Here is a 20,174-nt window from a genome sequence, read left to right on the forward strand (position 1 = left end):
AAAGCAGGTTTTGCATTTTTGTTGTCTCATGTGCACGCAGATAAAGTTTGGTGCCCCCAAAAAAAGCATGATATAACTTCCTTAGGTTTTTGCACCAAAAACGTGGCAAAAGCTGATACCTTTTTTTTTGCTGTGTTTTTGCACTTGTTTATGGATGAAAAAACTCTGAAAGTGACATGCCGCAGTTTGCAAAAAAAACCCAGTTTTCCAAATTGTTAAGGAAAAAACCCAGGGTGTGTGCATGAGTTTTCTGAAATCTTAGACTTTGCTGGTACTGTAAAATGCAGCTTAAAATTTGCATTTTCTGCAGCTTTTTTTGCTTTTTTAATACAATGTGTGAACATAGCCTTATTTACTCATGCACACACATTGGTTTTTTTTTCCTGACTGATTTGGAAAACTGCAGCATGTCACTTCTTTCAGTATATTTGCAGCATTTTTTCACCCATAGGAAACAATGGGTAAGTGCAAAAATGAAACAAAAAGTGCATGTATCAGTTTTTACTGGGTTTTTGGTGCAAAAACCTAAGGAAGTGAAATGTTGCTTTTTTGGGGGCACTAAACTTTATCAGCGTGTACAAGAGACAACAAAAACGGAGCAAAACCTGCTTTTTGTAAGTAGCGCGTCTTCACTGCCAAAACAGTAGGTTTTGCATGCAGGAAAAAACTCAGCGTGTGAACATAGCCTTAGAACGCTTTTTCTGACACTTTTAGGCATGCAGCAGCTCACACAAAAACACCAAGAAAAGATGCAGTGTGAGGAGTGTTTGGCTGCTGGTTTCTTCGTAGCCGCATTTGTGCTGTAATGAGCCATGCACTTGTGTCTGTCACATGACCAAAACTGAATTTTATCCAACCAAAAGGAACCACGAAAATATGTTGGAAAGCTGAAACATTTATAATACGCAGAACATTTCTTTGCTCTGTCCAACACACTAATGAAAGTGCAGAAGCAAACAACAGATTGCTGGTGGGTTGCCATTAATTTGCACAGCTTATTTCAACACTTGGCGATTGAGACTTATTACAAGCGGAAGTGCTTTTTTTGAAATATAACTTTATATTAATATTGTTTGTTGTAAATCCACCTGTCTAGTGACAGATATATTTTCACAGGGGCAGAGAGACTGATTCCAGTGATGTGTCACCTACTGGACTGTGTGTTGTTTTAGTAAGATCAGCTAGAGATTATCACTAGAGGACTATTTGTCTTGTGCCGTTTAGTCCTGCTCTTACATCCTCACCACTGATTAGAAGCTTTCTGCCTATGCACAGTATACACAAAAAGATGGCAATCAGTAATGTGGTTGGGGTTATACAGAGCTCAGCATTTTAGCACCGCACGATCTGCAGCAAAGAAAACAGTGATTTTATCACTATGCCCGAAGTGTCTCTACCCCTACATCTTGCCTTGCTTCACTCAGATTATATAGCAAAAACATGGTGACGGTTGGGTGTTGAATTTTTCAACATACAACAAAGGACCATAAAAATGTATCTGATTAAAAAAAAACATGGTGACGGAATCCCTTTTTAGTCGCCAACCCCAATATAGTACTTGGGCCCAATGACACCCATAGAAAACAACACCGCTCATGAGCTGTCCAATGCAGCGAGGTCTTTTTGGAAGACCTGTTATCATATGTGCTATTATGTGGTAGGGTACTTTGCTGTACCCAGTATTTTGGCAAGAGCTACCTATTTCCCTTACTTTTCTATCATTACTATGCAGAACGATGTAGGTATATTTATGGACAGCATGGTGCTCAGTGGTTAGCGCTGCAGCCTTGCAGCGCTGGGGTCCTGGGTTCAAATCCAACCAAGAACAACATCTGCAAGGAGTTTGTATGTTCTCCCCGTGTTTGCGTGGGTTTCCTCCAGGTACTCCGGTTTCCTCCCATACGCCAACGAGATACTGATAGGGAATCTAGATTGCCAGACCCAATGGGGACAGCGCCAATAACATCTGTTAAGCGCTGTGGAATTATTGGTGTTATTTAAGTGAGTAAAATAAATTTATTCTGACACATACTAGCCTAAACATGTGGCAAACCGTGTGCTACAGTACCTTTTGGCCAATCAAATCGCAGCGTTTGGGGGTGCGTCATGAAGTAACGCATCATGACGATTTTGGCATGCGTTTGGATGCGTTAGTATCATTTCGGCCAATGGATGCGTTAACGCATCCATTACATAGCGTTAGTGCCACTATGTAACGGATCCCATTGAATGCAGGGCCATTAACGCAATGTGAACCTGGCCTATCTGTCATGGCTTGCTAAACTTGTACAGATAGAAATAACGAAGTGTGTAAAAAAGATACATACAGTATATATCATTTGTGAGATATTATGGAGACCCCCATGCACATTATGCAAATGTCAGACAAATCAGCCGATATCGACAGCTTGACAGTTTAATGTGTATGGGGTCCTGGACGCTAATAGTCGGGAGAGATGTCAATCAGGCATGTCCAATAATGGACAGCCAGTCACTTTGTTCTCGTGGAGATAAGCCGCCACCAGACATCTCTGGCGACTGCTCTCCCATCGGGAACATTACAGTGCTTCTGTGTATGAGGCCTCATTCACACATTCATGTGACAAGTCTATGGGTGGCATTAGTGTGCTGTCCGTATCTAACATTGCAAAGCATAGGAGAAGCGTTGTAATTTCTTTATCCATCCATGAATAACATTGATGATAAAATCAGACACACAGACCAAACAAAATTTTTACACACGGATGACACACTGATGGTAAAATCGGACACACGAACAGTACACTGATGACTCCAGTACCATTTTTTTCATGTATGTGTTTAAACATGTGAATGGGGCCTGAGATAGCTTGCAAAATGACTGCCGGTGAACCATTGTTCATCTGACAGCCATGTAACGGTAATTTAAACAGTATTCAGCACCAAGTGATAACCTTGGAGTGCTGTTTTATGCAGTGAAAGGCTGGTTTCAGATTTGCGCTTTTTACATGCAGCGCACGGCGCCGCTAAGCCCCGCCCCCTGCCCGCCCCATCCGGTCATTTCTTCCTACTATCGCACACGGCTGCATGCGATCTGCGCACCCTATCTTTAGCATAGGGTGCGCAGACCGTGCGCTGGCCGTGAGCTAGTGGGATTTTGGCGTGCACTGCGCACTTTTGAAGGTGCGCCGAGCGCGCCAAAATGCAACATGGTGCATTCGGCGCACTTTCAAAAGTGCATAGAGCACGCCAAAATCCTACTAGCGCACGGCCAGCACACGGTCTGCACACCCTATGCTAAAGATAGGGTGCGCAGATCGCATGCAGCTGTGTGCGATAGTAGGAAGCGATGACCGGATGAGCCGGGCAGGGAGCGGGCATGGGGCGGGGCTTAGCGGCGCCGTGCGCTGCATGTAAAAAGCGCAAATCTGAAACCAGCCTAAAAAGCTTAGCACAACAAAAAAATACACCATAGAACAATGGTACATCCAAAAACCAATACAAATATAAAAAAATCAAATTTGATTTATTAAAGGGAATCTGTCACCCCATTTTTGCCCTATGAGATGCGACCACTGCCATCAGGGGCTTATTTACAGCATTCTGTAATGCTGTAGATAAGCCCCCGATGTAACCTGAAAGAAAAACTAATTAGATTATACTCTACTCACCCAGGGATCCGGTCCGGTCCGATGGGTGTCGCGGTCCGGTCCGGCGCCTCCCATCTTCATACGATGACGTCCTCCTTCTTACTTCTGACGCGGCTCCTGTGCAGGCGTACTTTCTCTGACCTTTCCCGGCGCCTGTTCACTGCAGTACTTTACTCTGCCCTCAACAGGGCAGAGAAAGTATGCTTGCGCAGGATGCGCGACAGAAGTTAGAAGGACGACGTCATCTCTAGAAAATGGGAGGCGTCGGATCGGACCGTGACACCCACCGCACCAAACCACGTCCCCCCCCCCCTCCCCCCCGGGTGAATATAATCTAACTTGTTTTTCTTATCTTTCAGGTTAAATCGGGGGCTTATCTATAGCATTACAGAATGCTGTAGATAAGCCCCTGATGGTGGTGGCTGCAGCTTAGGCCTGTTTCACACTTCCGTTTTTTCAAATCCGTCAAAATCCGTTGTTTTCCGTAAAAAAACGGATCCGCCATTTTTTTGCAGGATCCGTTTTTTTGTCCCATAGACTTCCATTACGGTTACCGCGGATCCGTCAAAAAAACGGATCCGTTTTAAAAAAACGGATCCGTTTGCATCAGTTTCCGTCAAAAAAACGGAAACGGATCCGTTTGGCGGACACAAAAACGGAAGTGTGAAACAGGCCTTATAGGCCGAAAATGGGGTGACAGTTTCCCTTTAATTACAAAGAACCCAAAATGAAATGAATACAAACATTTAACATAGACACCTCCAAATTTAGAGACACATCCATTTATAATTTAAGAAATTGCTTCATGTGTGTATTTTATTTATAGCTGAATTAGAAACTGTGGTCTGTGGAATTAAATTTAGGTTATAGAGAGGAGCAGTAGCACAATAAATTCCCTGTTCTTCTGGTGTCAGTTTGTCTGTCCCAGGATAAATGTCCTGCTTTTATAGCCGCTATGGATGATCAAATCGCCCAATGAATGAGCATTTTGCTTGTTCTTTGGGTGATTAATGGTTTGTTTACATAAGCCAACAAATGTACGTTTGTTAGAACATTTGTTCGCCATTCATGGTTTTCGGCTGGTATAAATAAGGGTGTGTGCACATGTTGCGAATTTGCTCTTGTAAAAAATCTGCCCAGATTCTTTCTCTCTTGGCAGAAAACGCAGTTGAAAATCCGTGCGTTTTTTATGCGGATTTTAATGTGGATGTGTATTGCGTTTTTGTAAGCTAAATAAAGATATATTATTTAACAAAAAAAAAAATTGTGGTGTAATTTCCTTGTCCTATCTCTTCTTTTACATTCATTGAAGACCATAATATCATTACATACCATGTTCAAATATGATTACACACAAAACAAATATAAGCCAGATACCCTCATTAATAAAATGGTACATAAAGAGTTAAATAACACACACACACACACAATCTCCCGATGTGACTGTTCTATATGTGAGATCGTCATGGGACACTCGTTGTTTAGGACTACGGCAGACCAGGGAGTATTTGTGTTGGTTTATTATTTTATTTTTGTTGCAGGAGACGGGGGCATCGGGAATTAGGTGTTTGGTGAGTGGTCATTCCATGGTAGCTTACGTTACATTCACAAGCCAAAAACTGAGTTAATAATTGCTACAGACTGTTATTTGAACGCAGTCACAAAATGAGTGAATGTATATTGTGCATTAAACTATTCTCAATAGATTTCAACAATACAAATTAAACACAAAATATAGTGTTATTACTTGGTAACTTACGTTTAAACAAAAAGGAAAGGCAATTGTCCATATCATGAGACTGCCAAATGTTCTGTTCTGGTTAATAGGGGAGAAGCACTATTTTTATTGTATTAAAACACCATAGTCCAAGCAACTTAAACAAATTTATTTTAACCTCTCAAGTTAAATGCAACAGTTTTTATTACAAGAAATGTAGGTAACTTACGTTACAAAACAAAGAATGTGTTCAACTTTGTCAGTGTTCATATTTGAGAAGGCAAGCTGACTATTTAGACAAAACATAGGCTGCATGGGAATTAATTGGTGTGAAACAACATATGTAGACTAAAATTTAGTATAAAAATGTAATAAATCAATATTCATACTTCAGTTGGCTGTAAGCCATAATCATCAACATTAAGGCCGGGGTCACACATGCAATAAACTCGCACAAGTTTTCCATCTCAATACCCAGCACTGCCGACGGTACTCTGGACCAGAGCGTGCGGCTGCATAGAAATATATGCAGCTGAGCGCTCCAGTCCCGAGTGCCAACGGCAGTGCCGGATATTGAGATGCGAGACTTATGTGAGTTTCTCGCATGTGTGACCCCAGCCTTAATGTTGATGATTATGGCTTACAGCCAATGAAAACCCAAAAGTCATCTCAGTAAATTAGAATAATTAACAAAACACACCTGCAAAGGCTTCCTAAGCGTTTAAAAAGGCCCCAAAGGGCTTTTTCAAACAGTGTCTCTGGTCCGTGTGGTGACAGTTTTCACACGTACCGGAGACACGTAGACCCATTCAAATGAATGGGTCTGTGCACATCTGTGTTTTTTTTCACGGACTGCGTGTACGCGTGCCCCACATGTAGACACGTTGGTTTTTGTGCATCTTCACGGATCACATGGACCCATACAAGTCAATGGGTCCGTGTAAACACGTACTGCATGCGGATGCCGTCCGTGTGCGTTTTTTTAAAGTCTTAGGGTTAAAATTGAAACAAATTGTTTTCATACTGGACCCTAGTACGTATCCACATGGACAGCACACGGATATCTCCGGTTCCGGAAATATCAGGACATGTGAAACCAGCCTTAGACTGTTTCAGTAGGTTCCACAATCATGGGGAAGACTGCTGACTTGACAGATGTCTAGACGGCAGTCATTGACACTCTCCACAAGGAAAGTAAATTGTGTGAAAGGCAGGTAACTTACATTGAAAAGCTGAAGTAGCTTACATTACAAAGCTGAAGTAACTTACGTTACAATAAGTTTACTTCATACAGAAACTGTGAAACCTTTAGCAACAACATGAAACTTGGTGAATAGTTAATACATTATGCCATATAAGAACTCTGCAAGTTACAACTTAATTTATGCTTAGTTCTCAATCCTACCAAATCTATCTTTTTGTTAACATATGTTACTGAGAAAATGTCTACAATGGATATGTGCAAAATTTCTGGTAAACAATAATCTTACAGAACCAAAGATATTATATTATTTTGGTTTCCTAACAGTACTTTTTATATTTACTGAACTTAAGTTATGCATGTTGCTAGTTAATAGTATTCCACTTACCAATATAGCCTGTTACTGTATGATTCCAGTAAGAACAGTAGGTGTTCACATGCAACATTCTGCCATCTTGGAAATATATGGAATTTGAAATAAACAGTGTTGCCACCTTATGCCATGTGTAATGACGTACCAACTTACAAAAAATTAACTATTTCAAAAATAGAGTATGGATGTGTTTTTTTTTTTTTTGAGTTGAACCCAGTTGCTGGATGATGGGACTACTATCCCATCATCGGCTCATGCGGTCACTGTTCTATGTGACACCAGACATAGCTGGATGGGAATAGTAGTCCCATCAGATGATGCCTGGCTACACACAGACGCTGGCAGACAGACACACACACACTTTCCGCCCCCACACTCTTCCTCCTCCCTATCTGCAGCATTTGTGGCACACTAATCCGCAGACCTTTTTACACCTGCCGTTTAGCTGTGGATTTGACTGACTCAGTGTAAGTCATTGGGTGCAGAAGCTCTGCAGATCCGCAGAAAGAATTGACATGCTGTGGAAAATAAAACCCTGTGAATCTGCGTGGAATTTTCCTCCGCATGTGCACAGCAATGCTGGATTTCCATTGATTAACATTGCTTGAGCACCCCTTTGCGGATTTGGTGAAAATCTGTGCGGAAAAAATGCTGCAGGTCCACAACAAAATCCTCAACGTGTGCACTTTGCCTGAGCCTTAATAGTGTTACCTTTATAAGGGTGGCCCACAGACTGCGTTGTATGTGATATATCAAAATGAGCTATATTTACTCTCCCCATGTCAAACGCTGCCTCTCCCCTGCTGTCCCAGTCTCTGTTGATTGGCTGCAGTGGTAATGTCACTTTATCAGCTCTGCAGCCAATCACTGAGCACAGCAACTCAACCGATGTAGGTGGCATTGATTGGCTGCAGCGCTGTCAAAGTGATATCACCACCGTACTCGATCAAACACAATTATAGCAGCAGAGAGGCAGCACTGGTCCCAGGGAGGGTAAGTAAACCTGTTATTTTACACATCACTGAGCCTGTGGGCTAAAAATCCGTGAAAAGGTGGAGAACTCCTTTAAATCAACACTTTTCTTTGTGACCGCTGACTTGAAGACATAATTGAGTAAGCATTTCAGATGACACCCTTAACACACGACTTGTCATGTGCTGACACACGAAACTGTTTAAACAAAGTATGTTTTATTAATTTCAATTTTAAACACATCTATAGCATTGTTGTCTACATGGACAACCCCACACGCCATGTCCCTGACATTCCCTCAGGTGTCAAACTATGAAGCCTAAAAGGGAATATCTCATTAAAAATTGACCTATATAGGTTTTTATATTAAATATCACAATGTTCACTGAGCCTAATACTAAAGTCACACATGTGCTTTACAACTTATCAACAGGCAATGTTAACACAGTCCTGATTCCAATGAAATATTATACCCCTACCCCTATAGCACATCACCCCTTCCTTCACGATAAAATTTGTCTAGATCAAAGCATGCCTAGAAAAGCTCTACTGTACACCTGAATAAGTCAAAGCTTGTCTATGGCTTTCTATGTCCTTGTTGCTGCTTAAAGTGAACCTGTCACCTGTTTTGGCTGCTATAAGATGCGGCCATTGCCTTTCTGGACTTATCTACATCATTCTATAATGCTGTAGATAAGCCCCCGGTCCGACCTGCAAGATAAGAAAAATAAGTTATATTATACTCACCCGGGGGGCAGTCCGATGGGTGTCGCAGGTCCGGGTCTGGCGCCTCCCATCTTCTTGCGATGCCACCCTCCTGCTTGTTTCATCGCTCCCGGGCATCGCACTCCTGTGCAGTCGTACTTCTCTGCTCTGTTGAGGGCAGGTCATTGTACTGCAGTGCGCAGGCGCTGGGCCTCTCTAACCTTTCTCGGCACCTGCACACTGCAGGGCAGATAAGTATGACTGCTCAGAAGTGCAGTGCCGGGGAGCCACGAAGAAGCATGAGGATGGCATCGCACGAATGCTGTAGATAAGCCCTGAAAAGGCGGTGGTTGCATCTTATAGCAGCCAAAACTTCTGACAGGTTAGCTTTAAAGGGACTCAGTTTAAACTGACAAAGTTCCCCCACTCCGTGCATCATGGCAAAGCTAATCATTTATATACACCTTTCCACCTGCCTGTTTTCCCTCAGTCTCCTCTTCTTTGATTGACAGCTCTGATTTCATAGGGCCAGAGAAGGGAAGAGCTAGATGGAAGCCAAGCAGGTGGGAAGGTGTATATAAATGATTGGCCGCCATGAAGCAGTGTACTTGGTTTGAACTGTTATTCTGTGCTGACCGTCCCTTTAAAAGAACAGGAAGTATAAGTCTGAGTTTTATAAATAGATTGGGATCTAAATAATAAAATACACTTTTACTTTTAAAAGTAAATGTACGTATATGTACAAACAAACTTGTTGATCTTTCCCATGTATGTGTATAGAGAAAGACCTGACAATCTAGTGAAGAGGAAGAAGCCGCCTCAGACTGATTATTCAAGACACTAAGGCTACTTTCACACATCCGTCTTTTGTACTCCAGCGCCATGCGGTGAAAAGCCGTAGTAGCGGATCCGGGATGTGCCGCTGACACCGGATCCCTTTCCGTGGCCGGATACGGTGTTGGTCAGATTTAAAGCAGCAGTGTGCACAGGTATGATCTGATCCGGGAAGAGAGAGAGAGCAAAAATGTTGCCGCAGCGTGCAGGGTTAATAGTCTCGCACGAGGGAAAAAGCCGTACGGCAGAGGAAAAAAAACGTTCCCTGCTACGTTTTTCCAACATGGCGCATCAGCTCTTTTCGGCGGATCTGGGAAAAACCAGACGCGCCGATTCATAATGCAGCGTAATCCAGCAACAATATATCCCGATGGGGAAAAAGCCGTATCCGGTTTGGGAAATTTTTGCCGCACACCGCCGGATTCCAAAAGCCGGATGTGTGAAAGTAGCCTAAGGGCCCCGATTCATTATTGCATTTGCACCTCATTTGAGTTAACTTTTTATTGTTTCACTCCTTTTTTTTAAAGTCTGCGCCAGATGAATATTTTTTTAATCTTTTTTAAAGTTTATTTTATGTGGTCCTAACTTCTTTTCGCTTTCTACCCATGACAGTCATTGTGAGAGTAGGGCCAGTTCTGTAGTGCTGAGCTTTCTCATTAGGCTGGAGTCACACTAAACGTATGAAAAATCGGTCCGAGACTCCCTGCTGAGAGTCGCAGGATGTCATCTGAGTACAATCCGATTTCCCACACTAAGCATCTGATTGACATCTGAATGTAGTGGGATTGCTATCCGATTGCAATGCGTTTTTAACATGAGCTTTTATATACAGCAATTCTCTCTGTCACATTGTTTTCATAGGAAATATTCTTTAAAACACACACACACATCTTATGTACATATACACTACCGTTCAAAAGTTTGGGGTCACCCAGACAATTTTGTGTTTATCCATGAAAACCCATACTTTTATTGATCAAATGAGTTGCCAAATGAATTTAAAATCTAGTCCAGACATTGAAAAAGTTAAAAAAAAAAAGATTTTTATTTGAAATACTAATTCTCTCCTTCAATCTTTGCTTTCGTCAAAGAATGCTCCCTTTGCAGCAATTACAGCATTGCAAACCTTTGACATTCTAGATAATCTGGATAAATTTCACCCCATGCTTCCAGAAGCCCCTCCCACAAGTTGGTTTGGCTTGATGGGCACTTTTTGCATGCCATACGGTCAAGCTGATCCAATAACAGCTCAATGTGGTTTGAGATCTGGTGACTGCGCTGGCCACTCCATTACAGATAGAATACCAGCTGCCTGCTTCTTCCCTAAATAGCTCTTGCATAATTTGGAGGTGTACTTTGGGTCATTGTTCTGTTGTAGAATGAAATTGGCTGCAATCAAGCGGTGTCCACAGGGTATGGCATGGCGTTGCAAAGTGGAGTGATAGCCTTCCTTATTCAAAATCCCTTTTACCTTGTACAAATCTCCCACTTTACCAGCACCAAAGCAACCCCAGACTATCACATTACCTCCACCATGCTTGACAGATAGCGTCAGGCACTCTTCCAGCATCTTTTCAGTTGTTCTGCTTCTCACATATGTTCTTCTGTGTGATCCAAATACCTCAAGCTTGGATTCGTCTGTCCAAAACACTTTTTGCCAATCTTCCTCTGTCCAATGTCTGTGTTCTTTTGCCCATATTAAGCTTTTTTATTAGCCAGTCTCCGATAATTGCTTTTTCTTTGCCACTCTGCCCTGAAGGCCAGCATCCCAGAGTCGCCTCTTCACTGTAGACGTTGACACTGGTGTTTTGCGTGTACTATTTAATGAAGCTGCCAGTTGATGACCTGTGAGGTGTCGATTTCTCAAACTGCAGTCTCTAATGTACTTGTCTTTTTGCTCAGTTGTGCAGCGGGGCCTCACACTTCTTTCTTCTCTGGTTAGAGCCTTTTTGTGCTCTCCTCTGAAGGGAGTAGTACACACTGTTGTAGGAAATCTTCAGTTTCTCGGCAACTTCTCGCATGGAATAACCTTCATTTCTAAGAACAAGAATACATTGTCGAGTTTCACATGAAAGTTCTTTTTTCCTGGCCATTTTGAGAGTTCAATGGAACCATCAAATGTAATGTTCCAGATTCTCACCTAGCTCAAAGGAAGCTCAGGTTAATAGCTTCTCTAATCAGCCAAACTGTTTTCAACTTTGCTAACATACTTACACAAGGGTTTTCAAGGGTATTCTAACCATCTATTAGCCTTCCTACACAGTTAGCAAACACAAAGTACCATAAGAACACTGGAGTGATGGTTGTTGGAAATGGGCCTCTATACACCTATGAAAATATAGCATTACAAACCAGACGTTTGCAGCTAGAATAGCCATTTACCACATTAACAATGTATACAGTGTACTGTATTTCTGAATCATTTAATGTTAGTTTCATTGGAAAAAACTTTGCTTTTTTTTTCAAAAATAAGGAAATTTCAAAGTGACCCTAAACTTTTGAACGGTAGTGTATATAGTAGGGATCTGTACTCACTCAGGTGCGGCAGGAGGAAAACCGGAGGTGCGTTTCTTTAAAAAGTATGTGCGGGTTTATTTTCTTCATAAACCCCTAAGTAACAACAAAAGGTAAACGACCTTCTGAGCAAGCAAAACAACACCAAAATTTCTTTAGCCGGGTTCTGCACCCTCAGGCCTGTGGGCACGAAGACAAGACAAGGAGTAGTGGTACAGTAACCAGAAAATACTGCCTCCTGGAGGGAGGCAAAACAGGTGCGAGACGAAGCTAGGGCGAAGACACAGAGACCAGGACATTCTGCCTTCTGGAGGGCAGACAGAGAGAACCAAGCAAGGTTTGCATGGCCGCTTGGTCATGCGCTAGTATAGACTATTTGCTATTTGTGTGTGTGATGATGGATGCTTGAGACTGGTGACTGACTCATTATGACTCCCTCCCTCTGGTTGTGCTTGTTCGTAGGGTTCAGGGGAGAAAGCTAGCATCCCCGGGGACATAAGCTCCCAGCCATTGTCTGCCCCCCAGAAAGGAGCAGAGAGCACATGACAGAAATTAATCACCCCCTCCCGTTCCGATATACCCATCACACATCCTCCATCCCATAGGCACATCTTCCCTCTTAAAGGGATCATTGGTATGGAAGTTAGGACCGTTCCACTCAGCGCTCTGGTTCTGACCTCAGGCTGACAGGATGATGTCGGATATTGGGGGTAGTAGTCTGGTGTCTCTGGCTGACGGGATGATGTGAGATATTGGGGGTAGTAGTCCGGTGGCTCTGGCTGACGGGATGATGTGGGATTTTAGGGGTAGTAGCCGGTGGCTCTGACGGTATGATGTGGGATATTAGTGGTAGTAGTCCGGTGGCTCTGGCTCACGGGACGATGTTGGATATTAGTGATGTTTTCTTGCATAGCACTCGGCCGTATTCCACGGGACTGTGACGCCGGCCTTTCAAAGAGGTCTGCAGCTGCAGCTACTGCTCCTAAGGCTGTCAGCTCAGCTGAATTCCTATCCCCCCACACTGACTGCTGAGAGAGGATAGGTGATGTAATCTCTATGCTACTCCCAACACCTGTAATCACTCTGCAGTGAGACCAATGAAGGGTAAGTGCACACACTGCTGATTCTGCTGCGGATCCGCAGTGGTTTTGGCCCTGCGGATGGTGTACAGTACCATTAAAATCAATAAAAAAACAACGCTGTGCACATGCTGCGGATTTTTCCGCGCGGATTTGCTGCGGTTTCTAATCCGCAGCATATCAATTCTTTGTGCGGAATCCGCAGCGGTTTCACACCTTCTCCATTGTAGAGGTGTCAAACCGCAGGCTAATCCGCAGATAAACCGCAGGTCCTTTGACCTGCGGATTTACCTGCAGATTTTCTCAAATCTGCGCTGAAAAATCTGCATGACAATCCGCAACGTATGCACTTACCCGAAGAGAGCAGACTTTCTCTTATTAATTACCTCATTCAGGAGATGGCCTGTTTGGAGGTATCATGTGGGTGTGCATTTTTTCCCTTGTATCTTGCTGACTTCTTGTGATTGGTCAGCATCATACAGGGAAAGAAGTTAACACTCCAAGTGAAAGAGCTCTGGAAATGCTCCCTTGATCTACCGTAACTTAAATTATTGCCAAAACTTCACAATCTAATATTTCTGTCATGGAGAGAAGAATAAAAAATATACCAAATCTATGTTTTATTCATAGAGAAGAAAGCGGCATGATGACCTGTAGAAGCGCAATGTAAGCACGAAACGATCGTCGTCTGTATTTGCTCCATTGTTTTATCTGCCTGCTGTTGGTATGATGATGCCACAATAAAGGATTTTGTTGCACGGGACGGGATGTGCCTATCCGCTTTCTTCTCTATGGATATACAGACTATTTTCCTTGGAAATGGCACATGTATTCACTGATGTGTGTGCAGCTTCATTTTCCCGAGGTCATATAGCTGTTCCTACGTCTCGCCTCTCCCCCATGGTACTATGTTTTATTCAGCCCTGCAGCCACTATTGTATGATGTCAATAGTATACCATGCACAGAATGGTGTCATTTCCTCTACTAAAAATAAAATATTAAAAGCTAAAACCTGACCTTGTACAGTCCTATAAATATGGTGTTCGTATGTGACAATGTATATTTGCATGCTCAGATAAGGACATCTCCAGTTTGATGTGCCTGGTGCCAGGTCCTTTCTGTGCTACACCTCCTGCAGGTGTTCACACAACTTCCCTTTTGGTTGTGACTGTGATTTAAGGATTGTTGGCTTATGGTAGGATACTGGAACTCATAGAAGGTTATGAACGGCATATTATTTTTGAGTTGGAGTGTTTGCAAAAAGCTCGTAAAATGTTAGCATGCATGGGCCATAAATGCACTTTTTTCCTGTCCCAACTAGCTGTGCGAGTGGGTTTTTCCTGATGTTGTGTAGGAGCTGCATTGTGTACTCTGACCAATTAAGCTGGGTTCACATCGCGTTAGGTGCCATCCGTTTAACGCATCTGTTACTAAGCGGCACTGCGCTATGTAATGGATGTGTTGACGCGCCTATTGGCATCTATTATGGTAACGCATCCTAACACATGTCCAAATCGGCATGCGTTAGCGATGATGCGTTACTTTGTGACGCACCATCAAACGCGGGCTACCGCGTGCGTTAGGTCTAACGTACAGTGAACTGACGCATTCGCTATGCATAGACCTCTATTGCTAACGCAATGCTACCATGCGTTAGCGCATTCGGTCAAAAAAAGACAAAAAGGACATCAGCGTTGGCGCATCTGTTTAACGCATACGTTAAACGCATGGCAATAATGCAATATGAACCTAGCCTTAGTGGTCTCCTCGGCTCTTACCTCCTCAATCAGCATGCAAGTGACTGAAACACTGAGGATCCTTTCAGTAATTGCTTTGTATCTTCATTTGTATCACTGATTTCTGCCAAAAAGTCTTTACAATGCAATGTTTTTAAATGTGAGCTACCTGCTAAAGTAGTTGTAAGGCATCAATTCATGTCAGATGAACGTGTTCATTCACATGCGGTGACAGCAGTCATTGCATGGAAATAATTGTTGGTCAGCATAGTTTAGCTGTTTTGTGGTGCTGCTGCAGTTCAATTTTACTTTCCAGTTTTTTGCTTTTGTCTTTTATTCTCATTTGCTTGTATTTTGACTTGTTATATTCGCACACACCACATTAAGAGATATTTTTTGGTTTTCTCTGGATGTTTGGTATCTTCTTTCTTTAGTTTTTTTTAGGTGACAGAGTATCTTTATTCAGCTGCAGCTTTTTTGCCTCCCGCATTTAGTACGTGTTAATTATAGTGGTTTTCATTGCTTTGTGCAATTCAGAAAACATTAGAAAACTCAAATCTGCTCAGCTTATTTATATCAATGGTCGGTAAAATTGTGTGAAAAATGCAATTTAACATCATTTTTGGAAATGTAGGTTTTTTTTTTTATTCCTGTCTTTTAGACAATTTTTTATGAGTCAAGGCAAATCCTCATTTAAATCTGAGGCAACATTTTCATGTGTTAAGTGCAAATTTGTAATTGATTTAAAGAGAATCAGTCATTGTGATCCATCCTCCTGAGCTGTTTTTATGCTCATGTAGGTCATAGACAGCTGAATAAAATGATAACTTGATACTGTATCTGTGATCCAAATTTTTATGCTAGAGAAATCAATGTTTTTCCTATATATAAATGAAATGTTAAGATCCATGGGGCCGGACTCCGATCTCCCTGAGAATCTGCTTCCAGAGATTATTTTAACTGAACAGAGCGTTACCAGTGTGAGTCATGTAATGACTGACAGGCTGCTCTCCTGATCTACATGTCTCACACTGGTACCTCCACCTTTTGATTTACAATAAGCTTTGGAGGCAGATTCATGTCATTTTATTGCACTTTCTGTGACTTGCGTAAACAGGTTCTCTTTAATTCTATGCATTGAAAGGGTGTAATCCACGGTGAAATAATTGCGTACAAGTCAGTACCTGAAAGGGATGCTTATCTATTATTTTCCTCAACTTGTGCCTTTGCTAATTTATGGCAGAGCAGTTGAGAGTGACACTTTTATGGAGCTTTTATTTTCATTTTTTTGCATTAGAGAAGTGAGGGAATTCAAGTCATAGGTTTTTACATCATATTCAACAGGGCATTCGCTGTGCAGGTGATCAGACTGGTGTGTTCATTGAATAAGACCTTGATGACCTCCTCAAAGTGTTCTTGGAGTCCATGTTTAACCATGATGTTCATGGACACCAGATGTGCTACCCATTACTTCTTCCTATAGGCGTCATCACTCAGTCTTCTGCGGCAGGATCATATCTTTCTGCACACAGCAGTGTGAACGCGACTGTCCATATCATACTATAGACACTGTTTTCCTTCTATTACAACATACAATGAGTGCATCTCTCGTCTACTCTGCTGGTTAACACGTTGAGATACTCTAAAAGATAGAATCTTTTAGAATAGACTCTTTTTATGCATCTGTATCTAGAAGTCTAATGCTTTATGTGTCATTCTTTGCAGACTGGCAACTGGAAATTTGGCACAAAAAATTGGAAAATTTGAATTGGATTAAAAATGGGGACTCCTGGATCTGCTGGAAGGAAACGTACACAAATGAAAGACAGATTCTCCGCGGAAGATGAAGCCCTAAGTCATATAGCAAGAGAGGTGAGATTTACTTTGTATTTACACAGCAAAAAATAGGCTCTGAATATTAAAAGTCCTCTGAATGAGCTTTGGTCCGCTGGTCTGATGTTTCAGTTTGATAGACTGGTTAGCAGACAAGTAGCTACATGTGACTTTTATCCACCGGTGTGTGAGTAAGTGTACCAGCAGTGGTTGACGGTGGCAGTACTTCATCATTTTGATAGTCCTATCAGGGGTTCTTGTAGACACTTCCATTAGCTGCAGGCTTAACTGGAAAAATTACATGCATGCTGAGACATGTGCCAGACTGGTTCTTTTGGATTACAGTCATTTTTATCTGGTAATGTACTGTAGTTGCACTACATAATTTTGCTACAGGGTAAAAATACTCCCCTGAGCATAGTTGAGTATTTTTAGCCATGAAGGACTTTGTATCAAACCTGTAGTATATTGGCATATGTCATCTTAGAAACTCGCTGTTTATGCAGAGAAACATGACTATTTCTTAGAGCATTGTTTCCATGCATAGAGTATTGGGGTAATTCTAGGTACTTACAGTACATACATCTTCATTTTTCATTATGGGTAGTGTATCCATAGTGCACTATTGCAATGTAGAAGCCAAAAAAAAGACCTTTTAGGCTCTGGCTAGTGCAAGTTCGGCATAGCATAGCTGACTATGCTTTTCCATTCCTCAGGACCCAGTAAAAAAGTTTTTTATATTAACTAATCTTCACGTAGAAAAAAAATCTGGGGTTGGTGGATGCGACCCTTGGGCAAAGAGATGCCCCTTCTCCTTTCCTGGATGCAGTCGAGGTCATGCCAGGCAGCAGCTTAGATAAGTATATCATGGCGCTTCAGAACATGGCTGCTGGAGCAAACCGGACATTATTGTAGTGCGGAGGAGTTTTTGGGGCGCGATGTACCTGCTGGGGGACGTGTGTTACCGGTATATCTAATTCTAACATTTTAGGCTGTGTGCCCACGATGCGTTTTGTTAAGCGTTTCCACAGCGTTTGAGCCGAATCAGACGCTGCAGAAACGCTTAAAAGATGTATCAAATTAATTAGCATGCGTTTTTGGCTTTTTGTGCCAATGCATGCGTTTTTAACCGCTCAGGAATCGCTTAGCGGCTAAAAACGCAGCATGCTCATTAATTCCCGCATTGCTCAGCGTTTTTAGCCATCCCCAATGATCCCAGAAATCGCGTGTCAAAAAACGCGTCAAAAATCACGCAAAAAACGCGCGGAAAAAGACGCGCGTTTTCTAGGAAGGGGATCCTTTTCCTGAGCGTTTAAAACCGCTAGCGTGGGCACATAGCCTAAAAGTGTAAAACTGCCTGCACATTCTTTATCTTGAATGCTGGTGGCATAGTTTGGGACTCTAGTAAGATTAACTTATACTGTTATTTTTTTTTTTTCTCATCAAAACATATGTACTTCAAAATGCAGTCAATAAAAACTACAGCTCACCACGCAAAAAAAGCCCAATAACACTGTAAAACCAAAACCCAAAAATCAGTGTCGTGATTGTGTATTTTTTTTTTTAATAATTTCACTCCAACGTAAGTCATATTAAGTCATATTACAAGACTCGTTAAAGGGTTGATTGTTACTTGTAGGATCGCTACTACCAATAGGTGGCGCTGTAGAGTAAAAGTCCTCTTTCTCTCTGAAGAGGTAATTTGCACTCCAACTTAGAATTTAAAAGTGCAAAAACGGAAAATCATCCAGTCATAAAAGAGATAACTGTGGTTTTTTTTCCCCTCCAAGTGCATTTTAGAACACCTGAAAATTAGACTGTATGATGGAGGCTTTCAGTGGCTTGTCCAGTACTTGGGACAGCCCCTTCACAATCATTATATTTCCCCCATGTAAAATAATACTACCTATACTCTCCTCTGATCCAGGGGCCGTTCCAGCAGTGTTGGCGCCTACCCTTTGGATGAATGTGACACCGCAAGAATAGAGCTGCTGCTCTCTGATTTCAGTATAATCTAGGGAAACAAGTTGAGATAAATTAAAAAAATAAAGTTTTATTATCTTAGAATTAAAGTATGGTGATATAAATTGCAAAACTAGTGCTGTGAATGAACAAAAAGCAGGTAGTAAATTTACTGGTACCAATACATACATATAGTTGGACTGATCCTGTGTAAATCTTTTGCAGGGCCAAGCCTATACAGAAAAAAGCCTTATATCAGGTAGTCCAATACCACCAGTATATATAACGCTAATGTATCCAGGTATTTATAATATATGTCACTGTGCCTCCTGTGCCATCCTCCAATTTATCTGCTCATACAGCCCACCTTATCCCAGGTACTTTCTGTCCTGGTAAGTGTTGGGTAGGTAACCTTTACGAGGTCTCTGGAGGTTGACCTCCTTCCCAGTGGGGGCAAAGTTACCTATATTTGGTCACTAAAACTCTGAATAAATTGGGTGAGATCAATAGTATAAGATCACTATATGGTTTGGTTATGGTGTCTGTTTTAGCTTATCCCAATTTGTTTGGCTATATCTACTCTGACTTCCTCTGGACGTTATTTACGTACAAAGGAAGTTAGAGTGAAGCGGCCACTGCTTAGCTGCAGGGATCGCCTGACATATCATTGTTATGCGAGCCCTGGGAGAGCAGGCTGCTTCATCGCTGGGACATTGTCGTCACGGGAGGTGTGTAAAGGCGGTCATTGTTTTACATGGGGAGATATAGTTATTGATGAGGGTTTGTCCCAGTAGTGGACAACCCTTTTAAGAAAGATTGTGGCAACAGTTGAAATTATCAGACCAGTTACAACCCCAAATTGGACATGACTGTCATTGTGCAGCTCAGTGAGGACAAGTGCAAGAAGTGCCAGTCATTATGTGCAGTATTAGTGACACATTGATTAATGTGCTGTTGGGGTGCAGACAGTTTTACATGGACAGCAAAATGACCAAAAAATACGCTTGTCTGAATTGTGCTGTAATCGGTTGTGCTAAGCATGAAAGTTTATCCTCTTTCAATAAGTGAAAAGTTAGTGATCACTTGGGGTCCTTACTGTTGGGAAAACCACCAATTGCGAGAATGTGACTACTGAATTGAGTGGATGTCGAGCTGGGAATTCCCAGCAGTCCCATAGAAAAAGAATGGATTGGAGTTAAACATGAAGGAGCTCCACTCAATTCAGATGGAGCAGTGCAGAGATCCCTTCTCTGGATCAGTGGCTGAACCCTTAGGGATCAATAAGTGATTGTGTATGCTATCAATATACACTTGCTACAGCCTCTTTTAAGAAAAGGTTTAGGTATGAGGTCTGCACCAATGCCTCATGCACTGTGCTGTGCCTTCTCAGCAATGTTATATGTCCATAGACAGTGGACTTCCCACCAGCCAGGTCTTAGTTTACTTGCAGAGAAGTGTTATGGTCCATCTGCAGTATACTTTAGTTGACTGACAGAAATTCAGTGTACATTCTTTCCCCCTCCTCCATTCTTTAGAGCTTAGAGCCTTGTGAATGCTTCTGTCTTCTTTGTGGTTTTGGTAATTTTTTAATATTATGCTTAAAATTTATCGTGCTCAA

General features: G+C 42.0%; 1 protein-coding gene across 7 annotated transcripts in view; it reads left to right on the top strand.

Annotated features, from left to right (window-relative positions):
- LRRFIP2 (LRR binding FLII interacting protein 2) overlaps positions 1–20,174 on the top strand; it is a 207,489-nt gene that overhangs the window by 16,404 nt on the left and 170,911 nt on the right. For 6 of the 7 annotated variants that reach the window (XM_073549894.1, XM_073549897.1, XM_073549899.1 and 3 more), the window contains exon 2: positions 16,487–16,633. In XM_073549894.1, coding sequence (XP_073405995.1) covers positions 16,541–16,633 — 93 coding nt within the window. In that variant the 5' untranslated portion in view covers positions 16,487–16,540. Of the gene's footprint in view, positions 1–16,486; positions 16,634–20,174 lie in introns of those variants that run through there. The other variant, XM_073549896.1, reaches the window with a different exon arrangement.

Source organism: Dendrobates tinctorius, unplaced genomic scaffold, assembly GCF_039654945.1.
Source record: "Dendrobates tinctorius isolate UK_male_01 unplaced genomic scaffold, ASM3965494v1 ptg000162l, whole genome shotgun sequence".
In the NCBI taxonomy this organism is placed as follows: domain Eukaryota; kingdom Metazoa; phylum Chordata; class Amphibia; order Anura; family Dendrobatidae; genus Dendrobates; species Dendrobates tinctorius.